General features: G+C 54.5%; 2 protein-coding genes across 7 annotated transcripts in view; one reads left to right on the top strand and one right to left on the bottom strand.

Moving 5' to 3' along the window:
* The window catches only part of SLC6A9 (solute carrier family 6 member 9), a 37,498-nt gene extending 17,396 nt beyond the window's left edge, over positions 1–20,102 (top strand). For both annotated transcript variants that reach the window (XM_066269403.1, XM_066269402.1), the window contains 12 exons: positions 1,359–1,515; positions 2,130–2,261; positions 2,642–2,915; positions 13,733–13,865; positions 14,062–14,196; positions 14,290–14,393; positions 14,783–15,020; positions 15,092–15,226; positions 15,333–15,432; positions 15,522–15,622; positions 18,555–18,725; positions 18,853–20,102. In XM_066269403.1, the coding sequence (XP_066125500.1) occupies positions 1,359–1,515; positions 2,130–2,261; positions 2,642–2,915; positions 13,733–13,865; positions 14,062–14,196; positions 14,290–14,393; positions 14,783–15,020; positions 15,092–15,226; positions 15,333–15,432; positions 15,522–15,622; positions 18,555–18,725; positions 18,853–19,047 (1,875 nt within the window). In that variant the 3' untranslated portion in view covers positions 19,048–20,102. The remainder of the gene's footprint in view (positions 1–1,358; positions 1,516–2,129; positions 2,262–2,641; positions 2,916–13,732; positions 13,866–14,061; positions 14,197–14,289; positions 14,394–14,782; positions 15,021–15,091; positions 15,227–15,332; positions 15,433–15,521; positions 15,623–18,554; positions 18,726–18,852) is intronic.
* Positions 20,062–24,278, bottom strand: CCDC24 (coiled-coil domain containing 24). 5 transcript variants are annotated; one of them, XM_066269406.1, is made up of 10 exons: positions 24,217–24,278; positions 23,898–24,070; positions 23,487–23,671; positions 23,229–23,345; positions 22,458–22,535; positions 21,464–21,518; positions 20,905–20,974; positions 20,721–20,799; positions 20,390–20,579; positions 20,062–20,194 (listed from the first exon to the last, which is right to left on the bottom strand). In XM_066269406.1, the coding sequence occupies exons 2-9, from the start codon at positions 24,021–24,023 to the stop codon at positions 20,405–20,407; spliced, it is 885 nt and encodes a 294-aa protein (XP_066125503.1). In that variant the 5' UTR covers positions 24,024–24,070; positions 24,217–24,278; the 3' UTR covers positions 20,062–20,194; positions 20,390–20,404. The 5 variants fall into 5 exon arrangements, with proteins under 5 accessions (XP_066125503.1, XP_066125504.1, XP_066125501.1 ...); XM_066269407.1 differs by having other exon boundaries at positions 20,062–20,579; positions 22,458–22,532; XM_066269404.1 differs by having other exon boundaries at positions 20,062–20,579.
* Positions 24,279–24,352: the final 74 nt, after the last annotated feature.

Raw genomic sequence — 24,352 nt, forward strand, 5'->3', positions numbered from 1 at the left:
CAGCATTTCAAAGCACCAGGACTCTTTGTTTACTGGCCAGCGTGACAGTTGTCCTTGACTATGTCTCTTTCAAGCTGAGGGTCAGCGGTCACTGCTGAGTTTTTCTCAGAGTCCATGCTGCTCTGTCTCTGATCGCGAGTGTTCACCAGAGACTCCTGGCTGCTTCTCAGGATAGCCCATCTCTGTGAGGCTGTCTCTGTCACTCAGGGACTCTGTCTGTGCTTCCTGTTGGTGATTCTGGGGGTCCCTATGTCTCTTAGTGAGGTCCCTCTGGCTCAGGGTGACTGGATCTGCTCAGCCGGGAGCAGTGCAAGCGGCATGGCAGGAGCAAAGAGCACGTTCACTTTTATAAAGGAAATTGCTGAGCCACTTTCAACTGAGGTGGGGGGGTTCCAAAAGGGGCTGCCTTCAGCAAGACCTCAGGCCACCCAGCCCAGGCCTGCAGGTCCCCAGGCAGGTCCGGCTTCCTTCCCTTGGGGCAAGTGCCCTCCTCAGCCCCTCCTGGCCAACCCGCTACTGCGGCTTCCCCTTGTCAGCTCGGGGACCTTTCCCTGGAGTCCGCCCTCTGTTACCCCTAGCAGAGTCTATCCACCAAGGCTGGCGTGGTACCTACAACTCTGGTCTCCTCCTCTAACGCATGGCCAGCACCACCCTACGCAGGTCAGCATCCCCACGCCTGCCCCCCAGCCATGGCAACACAGATGGCTCCATTGGACTGTCCCGTCCTGAGACTCAGAATGTCCTCCCCATGTCTGGTCCAGCTCAGTGGCTTCCCCCTTCCTCACCCTACAACCCTGCCCACCCTGCGCCCCCCGGGAAAAAGATTTCAGCTGGGGGAGGGGTCCAGCATCCCTTCCTCTGCAGCCGCCTGTCGTGGGCAGCGTGCTCAGCCTGGCAATGCGGTGGCGGCGGGTGGGGGGGGGGGCTGTCTGGACACAGGTCCCTTTGTGCCCAGCTTGACTTGGCTGCTTGGTATGAAGCTCAGCTGCTCCCAGATCCTCACCGAGAGGGGAAAGGGGAAGCTTTGGAGGGGCTGGGGCCAGGGTGCTCTCCGCTCTGGCTCCCTCTCAGTGTCTCACCTGTCAGATGTTGGCTGCAGCTACTCAGGGGGCTGGTGCCCCTGGCATGTGTGTTCAGGGGCTGATGAGAGAGGTCCCACTTGGTGCCCTCTGGCAGCTGCTCCTCCCTGCTCCCCTCTTCTTCCAGGCCTGCCTGTGGCTTCTGCTAGCAGAAAGGAAGCCCAGTGTGGGGGGTGGGAGCTTGGAGGGCCCACAGTAACCCCACTGGGGAAGGAATGGTGGATCAAGCATGAAAGTACAAATGCCTTGCTGATGGTAGTTTCTTTCCTGTCCCCACAGAATGGTGCTGTGCCCAGTGAGGCCACCAAGAAGGACCAGAACCTCAAACGGGGCAACTGGGGCAACCAGATCGAGTTTGTACTGACGAGCGTGGGCTATGCCGTGGGCCTGGGCAATGTCTGGCGTTTCCCATACCTCTGCTACCGCAACGGGGGAGGTACCCAGAGGGCACAGGGCAGGGGCCACCCAACTGGATAGATCCCACCCACCGGGGCTTAGACCAGCCCCTCCCTGGCATAGACCTCACTCCAGATAGGCTGTCATCTGGCCCTGATCTCCTTTGGCCCCTTCCCTGGCTTAGATGCCCTTTACCTAAGGCACAGACAACCCCGACCCTGGCAATGTGCTGTTTGGGCCTGACCTGCCAGCTCGCTCCCTCAGGGTGAGGAGAGGTGAAGAAAAACACCTCAACCTCTCAAGGTTTCACATCTTCTATCCCCTGTGTTTCAATTACTCCCCTAAATAATTCAGGAACATTTGAGGATCCCAGTGACTAATGTTTATAAAACTGCTTCATTGAGCCATCAAATCTCACCTAAACATGGTGGCTCTGGGGGCTGGGTTATGCTCAGAGCAGACTTTCTGGGAGTCTCTGTCAAAATGAAAGACAGGCCATGGGTAGTGTGACTCAGACCCGTGTTCCTGATCAGTGCGTGGCACACCCTCCTTGGGTCCTAGCCAGTTATAAAGGTTTGGCTGCTGGGTTCTAAGCAGGAAGAGGGAGGGATCACCTCAGCCTTCCCCTGAGCCAGCCCTCTCCCTGCCTGCCAGGCGCCTTCATGTTCCCCTACTTCATCATGCTGGTATTCTGCGGGATCCCTCTCTTCTTCATGGAGCTCTCCTTTGGCCAGTTTGCAAGTCAGGGCTGCTTGGGGGTCTGGAGGATCAGCCCCATGTTCAAAGGTGAGGCCTGGGCTGGGTACACACACACACACACACACACACACACACACACACACACACAGGCATATGGGGGCTGTGTAGACTCACCCATCTGTACAAACACTGCCAACCCCTTTGGGGCCCTGATGCTGACCCCATGCCTCACATCAATGGCCAAGGCCATGGACACATGCTGGGATCCATGTTTGTTTGGCCTCTACCCTTCCCTCCTACCACGTGTATACACAAAACCCCTTCACCCCCCAGCTTGCCCTTGCCAAGGCCTTGATCTGTCCCTTGTGTGTCTTCCATGAAAGCCTGCTGCTTGGGCCCTTTAAAATTAACCTCGCCTCCTTCAGCTAGATGTGTGAGGGCTGCTGCTCCCCCCTGCTCTCCCCCAGGTGTGGGCTATGGCATGATGGTGGTGTCCACGTACATTGGCATCTACTACAATGTGGTCATCTGCATCGCCTTCTACTACTTCTTCTCATCCATGACACCCGTGCTGCCCTGGGCCTACTGCAATAACCCCTGGAACACACCCGACTGCGCCGGCGTGCTGGACGCCTCCTCCAACCTCACCAATGGCTCCCGGCCTGCCACCCTGCCCAGCAACCTCTCCCATCTGCTCAACCGCACCCTCCAGAGGACCAGCCCTAGTGAGGAGTACTGGAGGTAAGGCCCCCTTTGGATCTGTGCTGAGGGGATACCTAGTGCCAAGCCTCAAGCCCTCCCTCTTACCATCAGGCAACAGTCTACAGATTCGGTAGTGCCTGCTGCACAGTCAGCCCTCTGCTGGGCACCAGGCATGGCGGAGGTGTATGAAGAGGTATAAGGGGTTACAGCCTGTTCAGAAGGGGCTGACACACCAGAGAACAGTAGAAGACAGGATATTGAATTGGGAAGTCCTAATGAAGTAGCAGTCAGGCAAGTCTGAAGAAGAGAGTCAGGGAAACAAGAGATGGCTTTCCAGTGAGAACAGTATAAGCAAAGGCCCTGGGGCCCAGATCAGCAATGGATGGTCTTAAGATTGAGGGGAACCTGTTCTGATGAGAGTAACAAGAATGTGGGTTATAAGGTGTCCTAGGAAGGAGCATGGGCCTTCTTGGAGAACTCACATGAATTAAGCTTAGACTTAATGCTGCAGAATGCAAGGAGCCATGGAAGTGTCCCGAGCCTGGGGCTGTCATCACCAAGTGTTGCTTAGGAGAGACAGCCTGCTCCCACTGTGCTCTGTGATAGCAGAGACCAGAGTCTCAGAGCTGGCTGAAGTGCAGCTGCTATTCCAGCTGGGTGGGTATGAGGGCCTCCATCCTGGAGGAATTCTTCTTGTCCTGTTGGGGAGCCCATGGGCAGAGGACTTTGGGGCTGATGGGTAAGCCTCATTCAGTCACCACTACATTCACTGCATAGCTCTGCCAGGTCCCTGTGCCCATGGGGTGTGAATGGCCTAGGGCTCCTGCCCTGAGAAGTACAGGTAGCTAATCATATCAGGGACAGGTGATCTGGTGCAGGTATGCACAGGAGTGTGGTGGGGGCACAAGGGGCTAGCATGCGCGTCAGTCCTAAGGGGATGGAAATAAGAGGCAGTGGGTAAGGCGGCTTCTCAGAGGAGGAGGAGAGGATGGTAGAGAAGGGATCAAAAGAGACATGAGCAAGTAAGCAGCTCCAGGAGTTGGCAAACTGGAGCTGGTGTTGGGGGCAGGTGGGACGCTGAGTATTAAGACAGAAGAAGCACCTGACCAGGCAGTGGTGCAGTGGATAGAGCGTCGGACTGAGATGTGGAGGACCCAGGTTCGAGACCCTGAGGTTGCCAGCTTGAGCGCAGGCTCATCTGGTATGAGCAGAACTCTCCAGCTGGGACCCAAGGTCGCTGGCTTGATCAAGGGGTTACTCGATCTGCTGAAGGCCCGCGGTCAAGGCACATATGAGAAAGCAATCAATGAACAACTCAGATGTTGCAAGGAAAAACTAATGATTGATGCTTCTCATCTCTCTCCGTTCCTGTCTGTCTGTCCCTCTCTCTGTCTCTGTAAAAAAAAAAAAAGAAAAAAGAAAAAAGACAGAAGAAGCCAGGCTGAGGGTTTGAGACTTTCTCCACTAAGGGATGAGAGCCATAGGAAAGATGGCCAAGACCCTAGTGATGACTGAAGTCCTAGTAGGTCAATATCCTCTAAGCCCCATCCCAGATTACAAACTCCACAGGCCCATCTTCCCGGTGCCAGCCTCCTCCATGCTGGGCTGTAGACATTCAAAGAGTGCTAACAGGTTCACTATCCTTGGGGCTGGGGGCTCACCGCACAGACAACAAGTCACACTCGGTCAGTCACTGGACAGATAATTTCTTGAGCACCTACCAGGTACCAGAAAGCACTGGGCTGAGGGGAGGCAGGAGGGAATGGGCATACAGACACTGCCCTCGTGGACTAAACAAATAAGTGCCCATTTATGTGTTCTACTGCATTTGAGGCATGGTGTGGACTAGGCCAGTGGTCCCCAACCCCTGGGCCGCGGACCAGTACCAGTCCGTGGACCATTTGGTATTGGTGCACAGAGAAAGAATAAATAACTTACATTATTTCAGTTTTATTTATATTTAAGTCTGAACAATGTTTTATTATTTATTTATTTATTTATTTATTTATTTTTTGTATTTTTCTGAAGCTGGAAACAGGGAGAGACAGTCAGACAGACTCCCGCATGCGCTCGACCGGGATCCACCCGGCACGCCCACCAGGGAGCGATGCTCTGCCCACCAGGGGACGATGCTCTGCCCCTCTGGGGCATAGCTCTGTTGCGACCAGAGCCACTCTAGCGCCTGGGGCAGAGGCCAAGGAGCCATCCCCAGCGCCTGGGCCATCTTTGCTCCAATGGAGCCTCGGCTGTGGGAGGGGAAGAGAAAGACAGAGAGGAAGGAGAGGGGGAGGGGTGGAGAAGCAGATGGGCGCTTCTCTTGTGTGCCCTGGCCGGGAATCGAACCCGGGACCCCTGCACGCCAGGCTGACGCTCTACCACTGAGCCAACCAGCCAGGACCAATGTTTTATTTTTTTTAAATGACCAGATTCCCTCTGTTACATCTGTCTAAGACTCACTCTTGACACTTGTCTCGGTCATGTGATACATTTATCTGTCCCACCCTAAAGGCCGGTCTGTGAAAATATTTTCTGACATTAAACCGGTCCGTGGCCCAAAAAAGGTTGGGGACCACTGGACTAGGCAACTTGTCCTAGACTGGGGGGTAAACCTCCCTAGAGCTCCCAAATACACAAAGCCCTACCCACACCCCCGGGGATATTCCAGAGGAGCTTGCCATGGGGCTGTCTGCCAGGGATTCCCAGCCCAGAGGGGCCACCCAGGAAAAAGTTCTAGGGATTTTCTCCAGTGAAATCAGATGGGAAGAAGTAAGCTGGTCATGCGTGGGAGCTCACTGGGTGGCCAGTCAAACTCTACTTAGCAGGAGCTGGAATCAGCCTGCCTACCTAGTTGCAGTACCAGGCAGGAGTCCTTGCCTGCAGGATGGCTCCCTGCTGCCCCCTCCTGGACAGCCTAAGAAAATGACCCTTGAGAGGGCTGCTCAGGTTAACTTCAAAAGGAAGCAGGGAGCCCTGGCCGGTTGGCTCAGTGGTAGAGCGTCGGCCTGGCGTGCAGAAGTCCCGGGTTCGATTCCCGACCAGGGCACACAGGAGAAGTGCCCATCTGCTTCTCCACCCCTCCCCCTCTCCTTCCTCTCTGTCTCTCTCTTCCCCTCCCGCAGCTGAGGCTCCATTGGAGCAAAGATGGCCTGGGCGCTGGGGATGGCTCCTTGGCCTCTGCCCCAAGCGCTAGAGTGGCTCTGGTCGCGACAGAGCTATGCCCCAGAGGGGCAGAGCATCGTCCCCTGGTGGGCAGAGCACCACCCCTGGTGGGCGTGCCGGGTAGATTCCGGTCGGGCGCATGCGGGAGTCTGTCTGACTGTCTCTCCCCATTTCCAGCTTCAGAAAAATACAAAAAAAAAAAAAAAAAGGAAGCAGGGAGTGAGCACCCCCCCCCCATTTCTTGGGCACCTACTATGTGCCAGGCATGTTATCTCATAAAATATTATCATCCCTGTTCTTCAGATTCAGAGACTGACATTCAGAGGTTAAGGAACTAGGCAGTATCGCCTGACCAGATGGCGCAGTGGATAGAGCGTTGGACTGGGATGCCGAGGACCCAGGTTCACGACCCCGAGGTCGCCAGCTTGAGTGCGGGCTCATCTGGTTTGAGCAAGGCTCAACAGCTTGGACCCAAGGTCGCTGGCTAGAGCAAGGGGATACTTGGTCTGCTGAAGGCCCACAGTCATGGCACATATGAGAAAGCAATCAATGAACAACTAAGGTGTCACAACAAAAACCTGATGATTAATGCTTCTCATCTCTCTGCATTCCTGTCTGTCTGTCCCTATCTATCCCTCTCTCTGTCTCTGTAAAATAAATAAATAAATAAATAAATAAATAAATAAATAAATAAATAAATAAATAAAGGAACTAGGCAGCATTGCTGCATCAGGATATGTGCTCCGGGTTCCATCTGGCTCCTCTGTGCCTGGTGCCTGGTGTGAATTAGATCAATGCTACTCAGCAGGTGTTCTGGCCCACACTCTCCAACACCCCTTGGAAAGCTGCATGATCTCATTTGAACCCTACAATACCCTATTAGCTAGCTTGTGCAGATATTATAAAATATTCCCATTTTACAAAAGAAAGATTAAACAATTCTAAAGTGTTAGAAGCCCCAAGGGCAGATTTCTGAGCACATGTCAGCCTCTTGCTCACCCTTCTGGTCCATTATCCACCCTCCCTCACCACCTATTTAGTCTTGATTTACAGTCCTCTGTGAGCTGGTCTGAATCCTGCTCCTAGGCCCTAAGCTCCTGACCATGCCCATTCACCCTACAACACCTGTGGTTCCAGTACAGCACCCAACACCCAGTGGGACTTGGATCCCAACACCCCTCTCCCAGTGTCTTCACGGCAGGTCTGGCGTCACACAGACCCCATTCAAATCCTGGCTCTGCCATTGACCAGCTGTGTGGCTTTGGAAAGTTACCAAACCTCTCTAACTCTTAGCTGTTCGCCCACTAAATGGGGATACTTACAGCACCTATCTTATTGTTATAAAGGTGAAATGAGACAATGCAACATAAATCACTACAAACAGTGACAGATGCTCAGTATGTACAATGATTGCTTACTGCTGGAGATGCAAGGATTTAGGTTAGGATGTCCTGTTCTCAAGGTATTTACCATATAGTTTGGGAAATTCAAAACTAACGCTGCTTCGAGAACCAACTTGTAAATATGCTGGGTTCCAAGAGTTCTTAGGTTAAATATTTGATTTCAAAAGCATGTGGTCCAAAAATAAAACAAAACCCAAAACTAAATACAGTGCCATAAAACTAAAGGCTGAGACCCTAGCCAGTGGCTCAGTGGCTAGAGCGTCAGCCTGGTGGATGGATATCCCAGGTTCAATTCCAGGTCAAGACACACAGGAGAAGCAACCATCTGCTTCTCCCCACCTTCCTCTCCCCCTTCTCTCCCTCTTCCCCTCTCACAGCCAGTGGCTCAACTGGTTCGAGCATGGCCTTGGGCACCGAGGATAGCTCTGTTGGAGCACATCAACCTCAGGCGCTAAAAATAGCTCAGTAGTTGAGCATTAGCTCTAGACGGGGTTGCTGGGTGGATCCCAGTCAGGGCGCATGTAGGAGTCAGCCTATTTCCCCTCCTCTCACCTAAATGATAATAATAATAAAGGTAGAATTCATTATTTGGTTTCCAGGTTAGTCTTCAAAACTCTTTAATCCCTAGTACTGTAATTCTAATATTGCTAGTATTGTAATCCCTAGTATTTCAATAAAAAATAGTATAAAACAGTGATTTTCAACCACAGGTCCACCAGGAATTTTGTACCAGTCTGCAAAAGAGTTAACCACCTTGATGTTGTATGAAGATTACAGACCCAATGATTTTAGTCAAATTCATTAATGCTCAGGGTGTTTTCTGCCTTAGCAGCCCCTGAAATAATTCTCCTATTTTCACCAGTCCCCAAATGCAAAATGATTGAAAACCACTGGTATAAAACACTATCAGTTTAATATATATAATTAAAGTTAAAAAATCTTTTGAACAAGAAATGATTACTTTGAATGCTGGTGTTTGAAGTTAAGTAACAGAGCACTAGCAGCAGAAGGACCTCCAGCTATTCTGGTGGGCAGAGCTGTTCAACACAGATGCGCTCTCCATCAGGCGGGGCCTGGGCAGCCTGACGGAGTCCCATCAGAGTCCCCACCCCAGTTGCTTTCAGGTTTGAGTGACCTTGTATGTTTACCCCAATGAGCCAAAATAATTTTTTTCTGTGCCATAAGTAAAAAAAATTGGAAAGCACTGCTGAAGGGGACGAAGAGTCTAGTCTCTCCTTGGTAGTCCCACACAACTCCTGAACTTCTCCCACCAATGGCGAGCCTGGAGAGGACCTTAGCCATGGCCTGGTTCTGATGCCTTTTTAAAAATTATTATTCAGTGAGAGGAGGGGAGGCAGAGACAGACTCCCACATGCACCCCCACCAGGACTGGGGCATTGCTCTGTTGCTCAGCAACCAGCTCTTCTTAGCACCTGAGGTGGAAGCCATGGAGCCATCCTCAGTGCCCAGGGCCAGTCGCTCCAACTGGGCCATGGTTGCAGGAGGGGAAGGGAAGAGAGAGAGAGAGAGAGAGAGAGAGAGAGAGAGAGAGAATACAGAGGGGGAGGGGTGGAAAAGCAGATGGGCACCTCTCCTGTGTGCCCTGACTGGGAATAGAACCCAGGACATGCTGGGCCAACCCTCTACCACTGAGTCAACCAGCCAGGGTGGTTCTGATGCCTTTTTTTTTTTTGTATTTTTCTGAAGTTGGAAACGGGGAGGCAGTCAGATAGACTCCCGCGTGTGCCCGACCGGGATCCACCCAGCATGCCCACCAGGGGGCGATGCTCTGCCCATCTGGGGCGTTGCTCTATTGCAACCAGGGCCATTCTAGTGCCTGAGGCAGAGGCCATGGAGCCATCCTCAGCACCCGGGCCAACTTTGCTCCAATGGAACCTTGGCTGCAGGAGGGGAAGAGAGAGACAGAGAGGAAGGAGAGGGGGAGGAGTGGAGAAGCAGATGGGCACTTCTCCTGTGTGCCCTGGCCGGGAATCAAACCCGGGACTCCTGCATGCCAGGCCGATGCTCTACCACTGAGCCAACTGGTCAGGGCCTCTGATGCCTTTTGAATGAACCATAACAGTGGCAGGCCTTGGGTAGGAGAGGGAAGTGTAGGAGAGGGAAGTGTTGGACTGACCTACTCTGCAGGTCAGTATGTGAAGGGTGACCTGGGGGAAGATTTTCTTTTTTTTTGTATTTTTCTGAAGCTGGAAACAGGGAGAGACAGTCAGATCAGACAGACTCCCGCATGCGCCCGACCGGGATCCACCCGGCACGCCCACCAGGGAGCGATGCTCTGCCCACCAGGGGGCGATGCTCTGCCCCTCTGGGGCATAGCTCTGTTGCGACCAGAGCCACTCTAGCGCCTGGGGCAGAGGCCAAGGAGCCATCCCCAGCGCCTGGGCCATCTTTGCTCCAATGGAGCCTCGGCTGTGGGAGGGGAAGAGAAAGACAGAGAGGAAGGAGAGGGGGAGGGGTGGAGAAGCAGATGGGCGCTTCTCTTGTGTGCCCTGGCCGGGAATCGAACCCGGGACCCCTGCACGCCAGGCTGACGCTCTACCACTGAGCCAACCAGCCAGGGCCAATGTTTTATTTTTTTTAAATGACCAGATTCCCTCTGTTACATCTGTCTAAGACTCACTCTTGACGCTTGTCTCGGTCATGTGATACATTTATCTGTCCCACCCTAAAGGCCGGTCTGTGAAAATATTTTCTGACATTAAACCGGTCCGTGGCCCAAAAAGGTTGGGGCTCTACCGCTGAGCCAACCGGCCAGGGCTGACCTGGGGGAAGATTTGAGGCTGAGAGGAAGTAGGCCAAAGTGCTTTGCAAATCCCAAATCCCAAGACTGGCAACATTGTCCCATTAGGTACAGAGTAACAAGGTATTTAAAATGTTGTCATGAGAGGCCCTGGCCGGTTGGCTCAGCGGTAGAGCGTCGGCCTAGCGTGTGGAGGACCTGGGTTCGATTCCCGGCCAGGGCACACAGGAGAGGCGCCCATTTGCTTCTCCACCCCTCCGCCGCGCTTTCCTCTCTGTCTCTCTCTTCCCCTCCCGCAGCCAAGGCTCCATTGGAGCAAAGATGGCCCGGGCGCTGGGGATGGCTCTGTGGCCTCTGCCCCAGGCGCTAGAGTGGCCCTGGTCGCAGCATGGCGACGCCCAGGATGGGCAGATTATCGCCCCCTGATGGGCAGAGCGTCACCCCTGGTGGGCGTGCTGGGTGGATCCCGGTCGGGCGCATGCGGGAGTCTGTCTGTCTCTCCTCGTTTCCAGCTTCAGAAAAAATGAAAAAAAAAAAAAAATGTTGTCATGAGATTTGAGAACTGATTTGGGGTGTGTATGAAAATAGCTAAGAATGAATTATGTATGCTGAGACATCTTAACTGTAAGAAGGGAAAGAAGGAGCCTGTATTTACCTAAATTTATCTACAAATTATTCTGGATTGGTATTAATATGTACATGGGCCCATTATACAGGTGAGGAAACTGAGGCTCAAGAGCTTATCTCTTGTTCATCATTTTTAAGCTGGACAACTGTACTAACCATAGTGGTCTCCCCCCAGTTTTTCCCATTTTTTACCTTCTAATTCTTTTACCACAATGTTCACTCATTCAATAAATATTTATTGAGCACTGCTTTGTGCCAGGCACTGTGCTAGCTACTGGAAGATACATCAGTGAACAAAATAGACAAAAAATTTACCTCCATAGAGGATAGATGACAAACTAAATAAATAAACTTTAGAGCATGATGGAAGAAGACATGTGCTTCAGAGGAAAATATAGTAAAGAAGTGGGTGAGGAGTGCTGGGATGGGGTCAGGGCTGCAATTTTACACAGGGTAGCTTGGCAAAGAAGACAGCTGAATAAAGACCTGAAGGGAGGGAAGGAGGGATCCATGTTTACAAGCCCCACTGCATAATTCATGGGCCCAGTGCAAAATGAAAATATGAGACCCTTTGTTCAAATGTGTTAAGAATTTAAAGATGGGCCCTGGCTGATTGACTCAGTGGCAGAGCATCAACCTGGCTTGTGGATGTGACAGCTTCTATTCCCAGTCAGAGCCACATGAGAAGTGACAATATGCTTCTCCACCTCTCCCCCTCGCCATTTTCTCTCTCTACTTCTCTCTTTCCTTCCCACAGCCATGGCTCAGTTGGAGCAAGTTGGCCCCGGGTGCTGAGGATGGTTCCATGGCCTCACCTCAGGCGCTAAAATAGCTTGGTTGGCCTGACCTGTGGTGGCTCAGTGGATAAAGCATCAACCTGGAACACTGAGGTCACTGGTTCGGAAACCTGGGCCTGCCTGGTCAAGGCACATATGGGAGTTGATGCTTCCTGCTCCTCCCTCCTTCTCTTTCACCTCTCTAAATAATTAAATAAAATCTTCTTTAAAAAATAAAATAAAATAGCTTGGTTGCTGAGCAACAGAGTGACAGCCCCAGGGGGCTTGCCAGGTGGATCCTGGTTGGGGTGCATGTGGGATCTCTCTCTCTGCCTCCCTGCTTCTCACTTAAGAAAAAATAATAAGGCCCTGGCCAGTTGGCTCAGTGGTAGAGCGTCAGCCTGGCGTGCAGAAGTCCCGGGTTCGATTCCCGGCCAGGGCACACAGGAGAAGCACCCATCTGCTTCTCCACCCCTCCCCCTCTCCTTCCTCTCTGTCTCTCTCTTCCCCTCCCGCAGCCGAGGCTCCATTGGAGCAAAGATGGCCTGGGCGCTGGGGATGGCTCCTTGGCCTCTGCCCCAGGCGCTAGAGTGGCTCTGATCACGACAGAGCGACGCTCTGGAGGGGCAGAGCATCGCCCCTGGTGGGCAGAGCGTCGCCCCCTAGTGGGCAGAGCGTCGCCCCCTGGTGGGCGTGCTGGTGGATCCTGGTCGGGCGCATGCGGGAGTCTGACTGTCTCTCCCCGTTTCTAGCTTCAGAAAAATACAAAAAAAAAAAAAAAAGGAAAAAAAAAGAAAAAAAAATAATAATAAAAGAATTTCAAGATGGCAGTGGTAAAGCATTAAAGCAAGTACTTGGCTTTTCTAAACATGGGGCCCTGCATTACTACACAGATCACATACCTATCTGTACATATGAATATTTGAAGAAAGAGCACTTCAGACAGAGGGAATGGCATATGCAAAGGTCCTGAGGCATGGTTAACATAGTTAAGGAAAAACTAGGATCCCAATGCAAGTGGATCAGAGAGCAAGGTAGAGAGTAAGTGAGGAGATCAGAAAGATGGCAGATAGGGGGCAAAGGATCACATAGGGCCTCGGAACCCCTGTAAGGACTTTGGCTTTTCCATGGCCAGAGATGGGAGCTGCTGCAGGTTTTGAACTAAGGAGAGACTTTGAGAGTGCTCTTATAAAAAACCTTTCAGAGGTTTCCCGTTGCCCTCAGGATAAAATTCAAACTTAGTCTTGACTTCCAGCTTCATAAGATCTGGTCTCTTCCCATCCCTTTGTCCTTCTCTCTTCCTTTCACCTTCTCTCCCAGCCTGTCTGAGCTACTGACAAGCCCAGGCAGGACCGTGCTGTTTCCTGACCCTCTGTCTTGCCATGTGCTCTTTCCTCAGCCTGACATGCACTTCCACTCCTCTTCACCCATCCTCCCCATTCCTCAAGCCTTAGTTCAAACCTCACCTCTTCTGGGAAGCCTTCCGGTGTGTTCCTCCCATGGGGTTGAGATACCCCTCCTGGCGTGCCCTCAAAACCTAATTCAGGTCTATGTGCCTGGAACCTAGCACAGGGCCTGACACATAGATGTCCCGGTGATTGAAAGAGCAAAGCTGACAGCACAGGACGCCAGATAGGGCCCTGCTTAAGTAGGGGAGCAATTAGCCTGTGTGCTCCAGAGCCTCCAGGCTTTACTCAGCATTCTGCTGCGTCCCTCGGCTTATCAGAGGTAAAAGAGATGAAAAGCTCACAGAATGCTTCCTGGAGGAGGTGATACCAATAAGATGTGTCTAGTCTGGAGGAAAAAGGCATCCTGAAGGGAGAAAAGCACAAGCAAGTGCTCAGGGTAGGCCTGAGTAGGGAACCCCCATAGCCCAGGGGCTGAGGAGGTCTGGCCCAGGCCTGAGGTGTGGCCTCTAGGAACCTTTGGGGGTCCTGGGAGAGGCTGCAAGCAGTGGACTCCATGGGTGCAGCAGGCAGAGGGAGCTGGGGCCCCAAAGTGGCTCTTGTCTATGAGTGGGCTCCCAGTACCTTGTGAAAAAGAAGGGAGCTGCCAGGCTGAGCCCTGGGCCTTGGGAATTTGTTTCTGGGCACTGGGCTGTGCTCAATGACAGAGTCTGCCCTTCCCCAGGCTGTACGTGCTGAAGCTGTCAGACGACATTGGGAACTTCGGGGAGGTGAGACTGCCTCTCCTTGGCTGCCTCGGCGTCTCCTGGGTGGTTGTATTCCTCTGCCTGATCCGAGGGGTCAAGTCTTCAGGGAAAGTAAGTACCCTCCCCTGGCAAGGTCCTGCCCCCCCTTCCTGGGTGTGTGTGTGTGTGTGTGTGTGTGTGTGTGTGTGCGCGCGCTTAGAGCTGGGTGATAAAGGGCCATAGGAGGGAATGAGTGGTGGTTGGGGCCAGGGAGGTGGCCCCGGGGCGAGAAGAGCCCAGAGGAGTCCAGTGGACCCGTCTTGCACAGGTGGTGTACTTCACAGCCACGTTTCCCTATGTGGTGCTGACCATCCTGTTCGTTCGCGGCGTGACCCTGGAAGGAGCCTTCACGGGCATCATGTACTACCTGACCCCACAGTGGGACAAGATTCTGGAGGCCAAGGTGGGATGCGGAGGGCAACCCGGAAGGGACGATGGAGAGCAGAGAGGGGCCTGCCCCTAACCACAGCTCCTCGCTGGCCTCTCCCTTTCCCAGGTATGGGGGGACGCTGCCTCCCAGATCTTCTACTCCCTGGGCTGTGCATGGGGAGGCCTCATCACCATGGCTTCCTACAACAAGTTCCACAACAACTGCTACCGGTGAGACTCCCCTGACAGCCCAGGGCTGTCCGCACCCCCTGCCCTCTCTGCAGCCTGACCCGGCTCCCCCAGACCCACCAGGTCCAGTGCAGCCTCCCGGCCCACTGGGGCCCTCCCTTCCACTCACGGCCTTGAGGTCTGGATCAAGTCATTGGCGAATGGAGAGAAAACCTTGGCAGGACAGAGAAGAGGGGTGGGTCAGTGATGCCTCTGGGATCTGTGAAGACTCAGAGCCTCAGGCCCACTTAAAAAGGTCCAGAAAAGACCGAAAAAGATGCTGGGGACACTGTGATTCCTAGAGCTTTTTCTTTTTCTGAGTCCTCTCCCGACCCCAATCGGGCAGAGGAGAGCTGTATGCCCTGAACTTGGCCTGTTTTCCTCCCCATCAGAGATAGTGTCATCATCAGCATCACTAACTGTGCCACCAGCGTCTATGCTGGCTTTGTCATCTTCTCCATCCTGGGTTTCATGGCCAATCACCTGGGTGTGGACGTGTCCCGCGTGGCAGACCACGGCCCCGGCCTGGCCTTCGTGGCTTACCCAGAGGCCCTCACACTGCTGCCCATCTCCCCGCTCTGGTCCCTGCTCTTCTTCTTCATGCTCATCTTGCTGGGGCTGGGCACTCAGGTACGAGGCGTGGGCTTCGGGGGCGGGAGGCTCAGAGGCTGGGCCCCTGCTCTGATGGCTGTATCCTGCAGTTCTGCCTCCTGGAGACCCTGGTGACAGCCATTGTGGATGAGGTGGGGAATGAATGGATCCTACAGAAAAAGACCTATGTGACCTTGGGCGTGGCCGTGGCTGGCTTCCTGCTGGGCATCCCCCTCACCAGCCAAGTAAGAACTGAGGGGAAGGCTGGGCTGGAGTTGCCAGTGTATGAAGGGTAACAGCTCTGGGGGTCAAGCCATGGCACCCCTGACTCAGCTGCCTGCTGGTCCGTAGGCAGGCATCTACTGGCTACTGTTAATGGACAACTACGCGGCCAGCTTCTCTTTGGTCATCATCTCCTGCATCATGTGTGTCTCCATCATGTACATATACGGTAAGTGCCCAACCTCCCATGGCCTCCCGAGCCCCAGCTCTGGGCGGCCCGTGCTGTCCCGCCCGGCCCGCTGATGCCCCTCTCTCCAGGGCACCGGAACTACTTTCAGGACATCCAGATGATGCTGGGATTCCCACCGCCCTTCTTCTTCCAGATCTGCTGGCGCTTCATCTCTCCAGTGATCATCTTCGTAAGTTCCTGGGTGGGCCTCCCCCTCCCCCTGCTGTCTCTTGGCAAGTGTTCTCCGCTCCTAGGAGAGCTCCGCAACTCTGGCCATGGTAGTCTAAGGGCAGCTGCCTAGTCAGACAGGTATGTAGAGACTCAGCACCACCCTGGACCTAGCTTTGGGTTAGGAAGGGAGCACAGAGTCCTGAATTTGACCGAAGACAGTGCCCAGCCTGGAAGGGGAGAGCAGGCCGGCAGCAGCTGAGAGTCGACCCTCCCTTCCCGGTGTTCCTGCCTGGCATCCCCAGAGGGGCCTTATTATGGATATTGGTGTCAGCCTCTGGCAGCCTCACTGAGCATCAGCCTCCAATCCATCCCAGCCGAGGTGCTCCAGGCGCTCGGGGTCCGTGGTGTGAATGCGTGAGAGTTCCAGAAGCAGGCTGTACGAGTCAGGCGTCAGCCCAGGGGCGGGGGCGACCTGTAAAGCTTTCAGGCACTGAAGTGGGCTGCCTTGGGAAGGGGAGGTCTTGGTTTCCCCCGGTATGAAGCACCTGGGAAACCCATCTGGGAGCTGAATTGGTGGCGAGAACTCCCACCATGGCCAGGAACTGTTTATATATTAACTCATGTACTGCGCCTCTCCAAGGTATTGTTATTCCCACTTTACAGATGAGGAAATTGAGGCACAGAGATTTTAAGTAACTGACACAATGTTGTTCAGCTAAGAAGAGGCAGTGCCACTATTCGAAACAGGCGGTCCCATTTGGAGCCCGTGTGCAGGGCCAGTGCCACACCAGCAACCACCGCAGGAAGGAGTTATTACTTCCTTTAGATTCTGCTCCTTTATGCAAAGAGTGGGAAGAAGGGACACAGGGGCTTGATAGTGTAATGGTCACTCCACAGAGAAGAGGCAGGGCCCTCTGTGAGTGACAGGTCAGCCCAGCAGCGATGGCAGTATCCAGCCGTGCCCCTGTCCCACTGACTCCTCTGTGCCACTGGGAGCTCAGCATCAGGTTTCCACTTTGGCTCATGTTTCTGAACAATAGGTCCCTGAGGGCTGAGGCCTCCACCACATGGGGTGTGGGATTTTCTCTGAGCCTGGCACAGGCACCAGCTCTGGCCACTGGCCCAGCTTTGAAACAGGAGGAGCGGAAGTGGTGAGAGGCCGGGAGGGCAGGCACTGCCGCCAAACGCGTGCCCTCTGGGGCTGGTGGCTGGGGCCCAGGCCCTACCTGAGGCTCTGGGGAGAGACCTAGAGTTCCAGCCTAGGCAGGGCAGGAGGCAGGAAGGAAGTGGCACAAGCAGGGTCCGCAGGAGCAGCCCAGCCTGGGTCCAGTATCTCTGCAGAGGAGGCAGTGCCCTCTCTGTGCACAGATGGCAGGCTAAAGTTAACCGTAAGGTGAGGACTCCAGGCTCTGTGGGCACGTTTCTGAGCTGTCATGTTTCCTCTGGCGGCTTTACGTCTTTACATTCCTGAGCAGCTCTTTCTGACAAACTCCATCCTTTAGTCACCTCAAATAAGGGATTTGTCCACACCTAGATCAGGATCTAGTTCATTCAAGGAGTTCATTATAAGCTCCTACTAGATGCAGCATCCCGGGAGGGCCCTGTAATGGATGTGGGTCTTGACCTCCAGAATTTCGTCACCGGGAAGGCTGGCAGAGCCTGAACGTTAGGACAGAGCTCAGGGCTCAGGAGGCCAACGCTGAGCAGCACGTGCACCCGGGCCCTCTGGGTGGATCATGAGCCACCTGCCCGTCATCTTTCTGCTTCCTTTAGTTTTATTTTTTAATTACAGTTGACATACAGTATTATATTAGTTTCATGTGTACAAACAGTGATTAGATATTTATGCACCTTACGAAGCATTTGTTTTTGTGTTGCTGCAGCAGCCAGGCTTCGTTTCTCATCTCACCTCTTTCCAAAGTGGCTCCTGAGAGCCTCCCAAGCCTGACACTCGCTATTTCTAGCCTCTGGAGCCTCCCCGGGCTGCCTACAGCCAGACAGGCAGGGTTTTGCCCTCCCCTCTCCCCTGTAGCTCCTACCTCTCTGCACAAGACAGTTCAAATCAGCAAATTAGATTGTGCCAGGCACTGTAGACTCAGGGCTCATGCAACCCAGGAGCTCCCAGCTCTATGGGGACCATTAAAGAAATGGTTCGCAGATAGAAAATGCCTCTCAGGAGGAGGATACAGGAAATCTGGAGAGGCTTCTTGAAGGAAGTGGCATTTTCCTAGGATCTGCCGGAGGAAGATGCAGAGGAAGATTCTCTAGGAAAAGGGTGGCAAATGTGGGGTGAAGCTGAGACACTGAGATAAGGGGGATGTGGCCAGAAACATAAGCTCCATCACAATGTGAGGAAGTAAAAGCTCAGAAGGCCAGCCTGACCTGTGGTGGCGCAGTGGATAAAGCATAGACCTGGAATGCTGAGGTTGCCGGTTCAAAGCCCTGGGCTTGCCTGGTCAAGGCACATATAGGAGTTGATGCTTCCTGCTCCTCCCCCACTTCTCTCTCTCTCTCTCTCTCTCTCTCTCTCTCTCTCTCTCTCTCTCTCCTGTCTAAACTGAATAAATAAAATCTTTAAAAAGAATTTTTTTTAAAAGCCTAGAAGGCCAGGATTCTACCTTACTTCAGTGGCGATGAAAACTATTACTAGTCTTTGAGCAGAACTGACTTCCAAAGGTGACAGGAGCTTAATTTCTCCCTAGCTGGTTTAGAATTATAGCAAAGCCAGACCTCCCCCTTCATGGTGCTTCCCTGCCCACTGTACCTTGGACCCCCGATTTCACCCACTCCTTCCAATACCCAAACATTGACATGGGCCCTGCCCTCCTCCCCCAAATGCTTCTCTTTATTTTGGGAAACTGGCGAGGAAGGGAGGGCTGCTGACAGGAGGCCTGAGGCCCGGGTGGGTCTGGGTGGGCCTCACACCCACTCCCACCCCCTGCTCTCTGCAGTTCATTCTCATCTTCACGGTGATCCAGTACCAGCCAATCACCTATAACCACTACCAGTATCCCGGCTGGGCAGTGGCCATCGGCTTCCTCATGGCTCTGTCCTCCGTCATTTGCATTCCTCTCTACGCCCTGTTCCAGCTCTGCCGCACAGATGGGGACACCCTCTTCCAGGTGAGGGGTGGGGGAAGGGCAGCCAGGTGAACCAGGAGGGGGTGGATGGGTGGGGCAGATGGAAGGGACCTTTAAGGGCTCCCTTCTGACATGCCTTGCCCACCCCCCAACCCCACTTCTCCTGTAGCGTTTGAAAAATGCCACAAAGCCAAGCAGAGACTGGGGCCCTGCCCTGCTGGAGCACCGGACTGGGCGCTATGCCCCCACCATTCCGCCCTCTCCTGAAGACGGGCTTGAGGCCCAGCCACTGCACCCGGACAAGGCCCAGATCCCCATGGTGGGCAGTAACGGCTCCAGCCGTCTGCAGGACTCCCGGATATGAGCACAGCTGCCAGGAAGTGCCCCAGCCCACCCTGTGCTCTCATCACAGAGACTGGGGAGGCCATGCCCTGACCAGGGCGGCTGCTGTCACCTTGGCCACCACTGCTAGTGCAGTCATTTGTGCTCGTGTCCCCAGTGTTTACAGGTCCTTTGGATGCCAAGACAGAAGCTGGGGGAGCAAGGGAGGGTAAAGGCAAGGTTGCTGGGTGGGGGCCAAAGCACTTTGAAGGGGTCTCAGGCCAGGTCCCCGGAGGCCTGCCATGCTTTATGTGGCCTCTGATGCCCCCACCCCTGCCTTGAGCTGAGGTTCTGGGTAGGCCACCTACCTGTCCCTGGGCCTCCAGCCTCCTGACCAGTGTTTCCGCCCTCAGAGCAGACCCCAGCCTCTGCCCAGACAAATTTGGATCTTCCTACCTGGGGCAGGGTGAGGAGAGAAGGGGCTGTGCAGTGTTACTTGTCAGGCTGTGCCACCCAGCCCTGTCTGTCTGTGTAATTATTTTTGTAAAAACTGTCTTATCTGTGGTTGCCACTCCCTTGCCCCCAGCCTCAGGCCCAATCCGTCTTCCAGGCCTGCCTGCACCTCATTCAGCTGCTCTGGGGTTTCCAAGCCTCATTCCAGGCCTGGCTGCCAGGGCTGCCAGCAAGGCCCGTGACTCAGCAGCCTGCCCAAAGCGCTAGTTTCTGGGGGTCAGGGGTGGAGTGATGCTCAGCAGGAGGTTTGAGCCCAGAACCCTGGGGAAAGGACCCTACCCACCCCACCCCACCCCTGCCCTCCGTCCACCAGGCTTAAGGCCCAATCTTCCCAAATAGGGCTGCCCTGTTCACGTGCCAAATGGCTCCAGCCCATGTGCACTATCCCCTCTCGGAGCCAGAGCTCTTTGCCCCAGGCCCCACGGTGTCCATTTGTCTATCCTCTGTGCCCTCTGTGCAGTGACAGCCCCAGAAGAGCCTCCTCTAATTCTCTGTAGCAATAACGGTGCGCCATCCACCCCTGCCCATCCGTGCACCACTAGGATTCTGAAGTCCATAGATTTTAATGAAATTTCTATTCCAGTCTTTGAGCTGCTACTGTGCTTTGTCTGGGTCCCCCAGAGATACAAGAGTTGGGGCTGGGATGAGACCTCTGCACTGTCTACAACCATCAAGGCCTGGAAGGAGAAAGGCCACCGGCTGTGATGGTCAGGACCAGACACCAAGGACTTGGCAAAGGGGAGGGGCAAGGGTCAAACAGACAGACAGCCCTGGGGTCCTATCCAAGACTAGATCTGAAGCAGGCTGGGCCATGGCAACTGAGAGGTAGCAGTAGCAGAGGGGGGTGAGTTCCAGCAGGAGCCAAAGCCTACTTCATGACTAGCCCGTCAGGTTGGGGCCTGGGGCACCTCACTGGACATTGAGGTGGGAGCTGGCCTATTCCTCGGGCTGAACCGAAACTTCCGTCCCCAGCGGCAGGCGGCAGCCAGGCCTTGAGGCCTGCGTTCCAGAGGAGGAGCAGGTTGGCAGCGCTGGAGAGGCCTGGCCCAAGCTCCAGCAGCTCTACGGAGGCAAGGCAAGGGTCTAAGGCCCTGGCTGGCTGGAGGACCCCGAGGGCTGCTGCCTGAATAAGGAGTAGCCATGAGAGGGCTATAGCCTGACCCTTAGCCCACCCCGTCCAGCTGTCCATCTGTTTTGGTTTACCTGTGGCTCAGGGAAACATAGGGAGGCCTCAGAGGGGCCTGCAGCTCCTGTTGCATGGCTGCCTTCTGTCTCTTTAGCTCTGGGAGAGAGGTGTATCTGAGACATGGCACCCAGCTCTTCTAGGGTATGTCTAGGGTGGGTGGGGAGGAGGCTAGGTACTCAGGGGCCTGCTCAGGTTCCTCACCTGCCAGGGTGGGCTCTAGGGTTGCTTCAGAGGGCCGGGGTGTCCCTGTATACTCCTCTTCCAGGCAGCGCTGTAGGGAGAGTTGGCTCAGTGCCCCAACCTCCCAGCGGGATGGGATAAGGCAGGGCAGGACGCAGAGGCCAAGATCTTGGCAGGGCCCAGGAACTAGCCCGTGCCAGTACCCTCATCCCAACCACTGGAGGGCAGCCCCCAGGGAAACACTATCCTCCCTGAAAAGCCAGCCTGGCAAGGTGGTAGCTGGCCTGGACCCAGATTTAGAGAAGAGAAGAAGGCAAAAGACCAGGGGGCAAATCTAGCAGGTTAATCTAAAAGTGCTGACCTTGGACTGAGGGGTTCAACCAGACTGCTGGGCTTCTGGATTCACATACACAAGAAGTGCACACATGAGAACTGGATACAGGCCTCACACAGCCTTTATATGCACATATGCACTCAGATACACATGTACACAGGCTCATATCCCAGGTGAGAGGTGGCCGTGTCTACGCTCCATAGAAAGGCTGGGAGGGGGGAAGAGGGGCCCAGGGCAGCAGCTCACCTGCAGGGTGGAGATCTCCCTCTTCAAGGTACGACACTCCTCCTCCAGGAGGCCCCTGGGACACGTGGGAGTACAGCAGCCAGTGCCACAGGACCGGGTCTCAGCTAAACCCTCCACACAGCCCTGACTTCCAGCCTCACCAGGAGCCCCTCCAGGCCCTCCTTTCTCAGCCCTCCTTGCCCTCTGCTGCCCAGGTGCTGCCTAGCACAGCCTTCCAGCCCCTGCCAAGCCTCTTCCCGGCCAGAAGGTGTCCTCTCTTTGCATACCTCACAGCACCCACCCCGACAGGCACCATTATTTCTTTTCTTTTTTTTTTTACAGGGACAGAGAGAGAGTCAGAGAGAGGGATAGATAGGGACCGACAGACAGGAACGGAGAGAGATGAGAAGCATCAATTATTAGTTTTTCGTTGCAACACCTTAGTTGTTCATTGATTGCTCTCATATGTGCCTTGACCACGGGCCTTCAGCAGACCGGGTAACCCCTTGCTTGAGCCAGCGACCTTGGGTCCAAGCTGGTGAGCTTTTTGCTCAAACCAGATGAGCCCGCACTCAAGCTGGCGACCTCGGGGTCTCGAACCTGGGTCCTCTGCATCCCAGTCCGATGCTCTATCCACTGCGCCACCGCCTGGTCAGGCAGGCACTATTATTTCTTGTTCTACAGCACTAGGCCTGTAACCCCTCTTGTCTCCATCCTTCCTCACCTCACAGCCCTTCCCCTGCTTATAACTCCTCTGTGGCTTCCCCTCACCCCATCTCAAGATAAAAATTCTTGGGCCATAGACCCTGCTGGCATTCCTACTTGGCTATGTCCTAGCAGCAACCTCACCAGCCCTGCAGCAACCTGCCCTTTCCACCTCTCAGCCTTACTCTCACAGATGCTTTGCGCCCCAGATACGCTGCCCCCCTCTCCTCTCTCACAGCCCCAGTACTTCAAGATCTACCCCGCCTCCTCCTCCCCGCTTCCACCCCCACTACACACCCGGGGGCCTCACCGCAGATGTCCTGCAACCTGGTCAATGCTGGACATGTTCAGTTGGTCCCTGATGACACTGAGGTCTCTGTGACGGCTGCTGGGAGATCAAATCAGTATCACTCTCTCTAATTTGCCTCACCTGAGGCCTCCTCAGGACACAAATGACACTTCTACATGATTTTGTCTTTTCTCACAAAAGCAATATGAAATAGTGCAAAGAGGGAGTTTTGGAGTGTAGGTGTGCAAATGGGCTCTGACACCCTTGGGCAAATTGATGATTCTTTCTGAGCTTTAGTTCCCACATCTGCAAAACGGAGACATCACCTACCTCACAGGGGTTGTGTGAGAATTAAAAATAAGTGCTGCCGTTAACTTTTTATGAACATGCCCCTGCTCATTTATCTCATTCATTCCTGAGCCCTCTCTAGCTCCTGTTCTGTAAGCCTGAGGAATGAGTTATTACTGGACACAGCCTCCTTTTCTCCAGCCCATATCTGCATGTATGTACTTCCTTCCCTTCCTGAAAAGCTCTTTTCTCTTTCATCTGCTCCTGGTACTCCAAAACCCAGATCAAAGCAGTCACTTTCTCTGGGAAGCCTTGCCTGTCCGTAGGCTTGGAAGGTGTCTTTCGGGCTTCTGCAGCCTCTGTGTGCTCATGCCTACCACAAGTGGCTGTAGAAGATCCCACCCCAGACCAGAAGCTCTTGCATGGAGCCAGGTGGGGTCCACCAATTAGCTGGAGCCCTCTGCCAAGAAGGGACAGATCCCTCCTCTCCTATGACCACTTTACCTGGGTTCATCAGCTTTCATCTGAAATATCTCCTGTTTTGGAAAATCACACCTGGGCTCCTCCAAGGCAAAGCACAGGACCCTGGGGCTATACTGGGCCCAAGCCTGGGTCTGGTCCCTGAAGAAGGTGCACAGGAAGGAGATTCAAGGGCTCCTTCCAGGGAAACACAGGAAAGGCAATCCTGGCTGCTAGTCAGGTGCAGGGCTAGCCCATCTGAGTTCTGGGGATCGGGCCCAACCCCAGATCTGAGGCTCCCACCTGCCCTCAGAGATGGCCTTCTGGCGGAGACACTGGAGCAGCTGCCTCAGTTCCCGGCGCAGGAGGTCCCTTAGCAGGGGCGGCGGTGCCAGAAGGGAAGAGGGGTCAAAGGTGGGGCGGGATCCAGGAACCTGGGAGGATCGAGCCTCTCGAGCCTCTTGGAGCAGTGACCGTAACATCACCACCTGCAAGGAGAGCTAAGACACCTTGCGACTGGGGAGGGAAGTGACGGAAGCGAGAAAGGCTGGGAGGAATGAGGGAAAAGGGGGAGTCAAACAGGAGAGGGCTGGGCAGACTGAGATCCGAGAGAATCTCAAATTACCAGGCAGAGTCAAGAACCAGGAGAAGGTGGGGAAATCACTCGAGTCATGGGACAGGCGGGGGTGTGGCCCACGTTCCCACTCGCCCCACCTCTGCCCGCAGCTCCAGGCTCAGGTTCACCATCGTCTGCCCCAGAATCCTCTTCACTTCGGGCCGCTCCGGGAGCGGAACGTGCTCCTCCACCAGTTCCCAAAGCGATGGGGTGTCCCCAGACATGGCCTGCTGACGCCGTCGCCCCGGGATACGCGGCCCCACGCTGGGACCTGCGATACCCACCCGGGTCGTCCCGGGCCAGGCCACGCCCACCCACCCTTCCCGACCTTACAGGTCACACCCTTACACTGTCGCGCTAGCCGGCCTTTTCCGAGCACCACCCTTATGCTGCCGCCTGGACCCACGATTGAATTACCCGGTCCAGAGCCGCCAGTCTCTAGAGCTCTCTTTCTGCCCCGCTCTAGTTGACTTTCGGGGGTCACGAACCCCAGGAGCCGGGCAATGGAGACCAGAGCCCTAGCCCCGCCTCTTCCGCACGGCCGTCACCCGGG

Source organism: Saccopteryx bilineata, chromosome 3 (genome assembly GCF_036850765.1).
Source record: "Saccopteryx bilineata isolate mSacBil1 chromosome 3, mSacBil1_pri_phased_curated, whole genome shotgun sequence".
NCBI lineage: Eukaryota > Metazoa > Chordata > Mammalia > Chiroptera > Emballonuridae > Saccopteryx > Saccopteryx bilineata.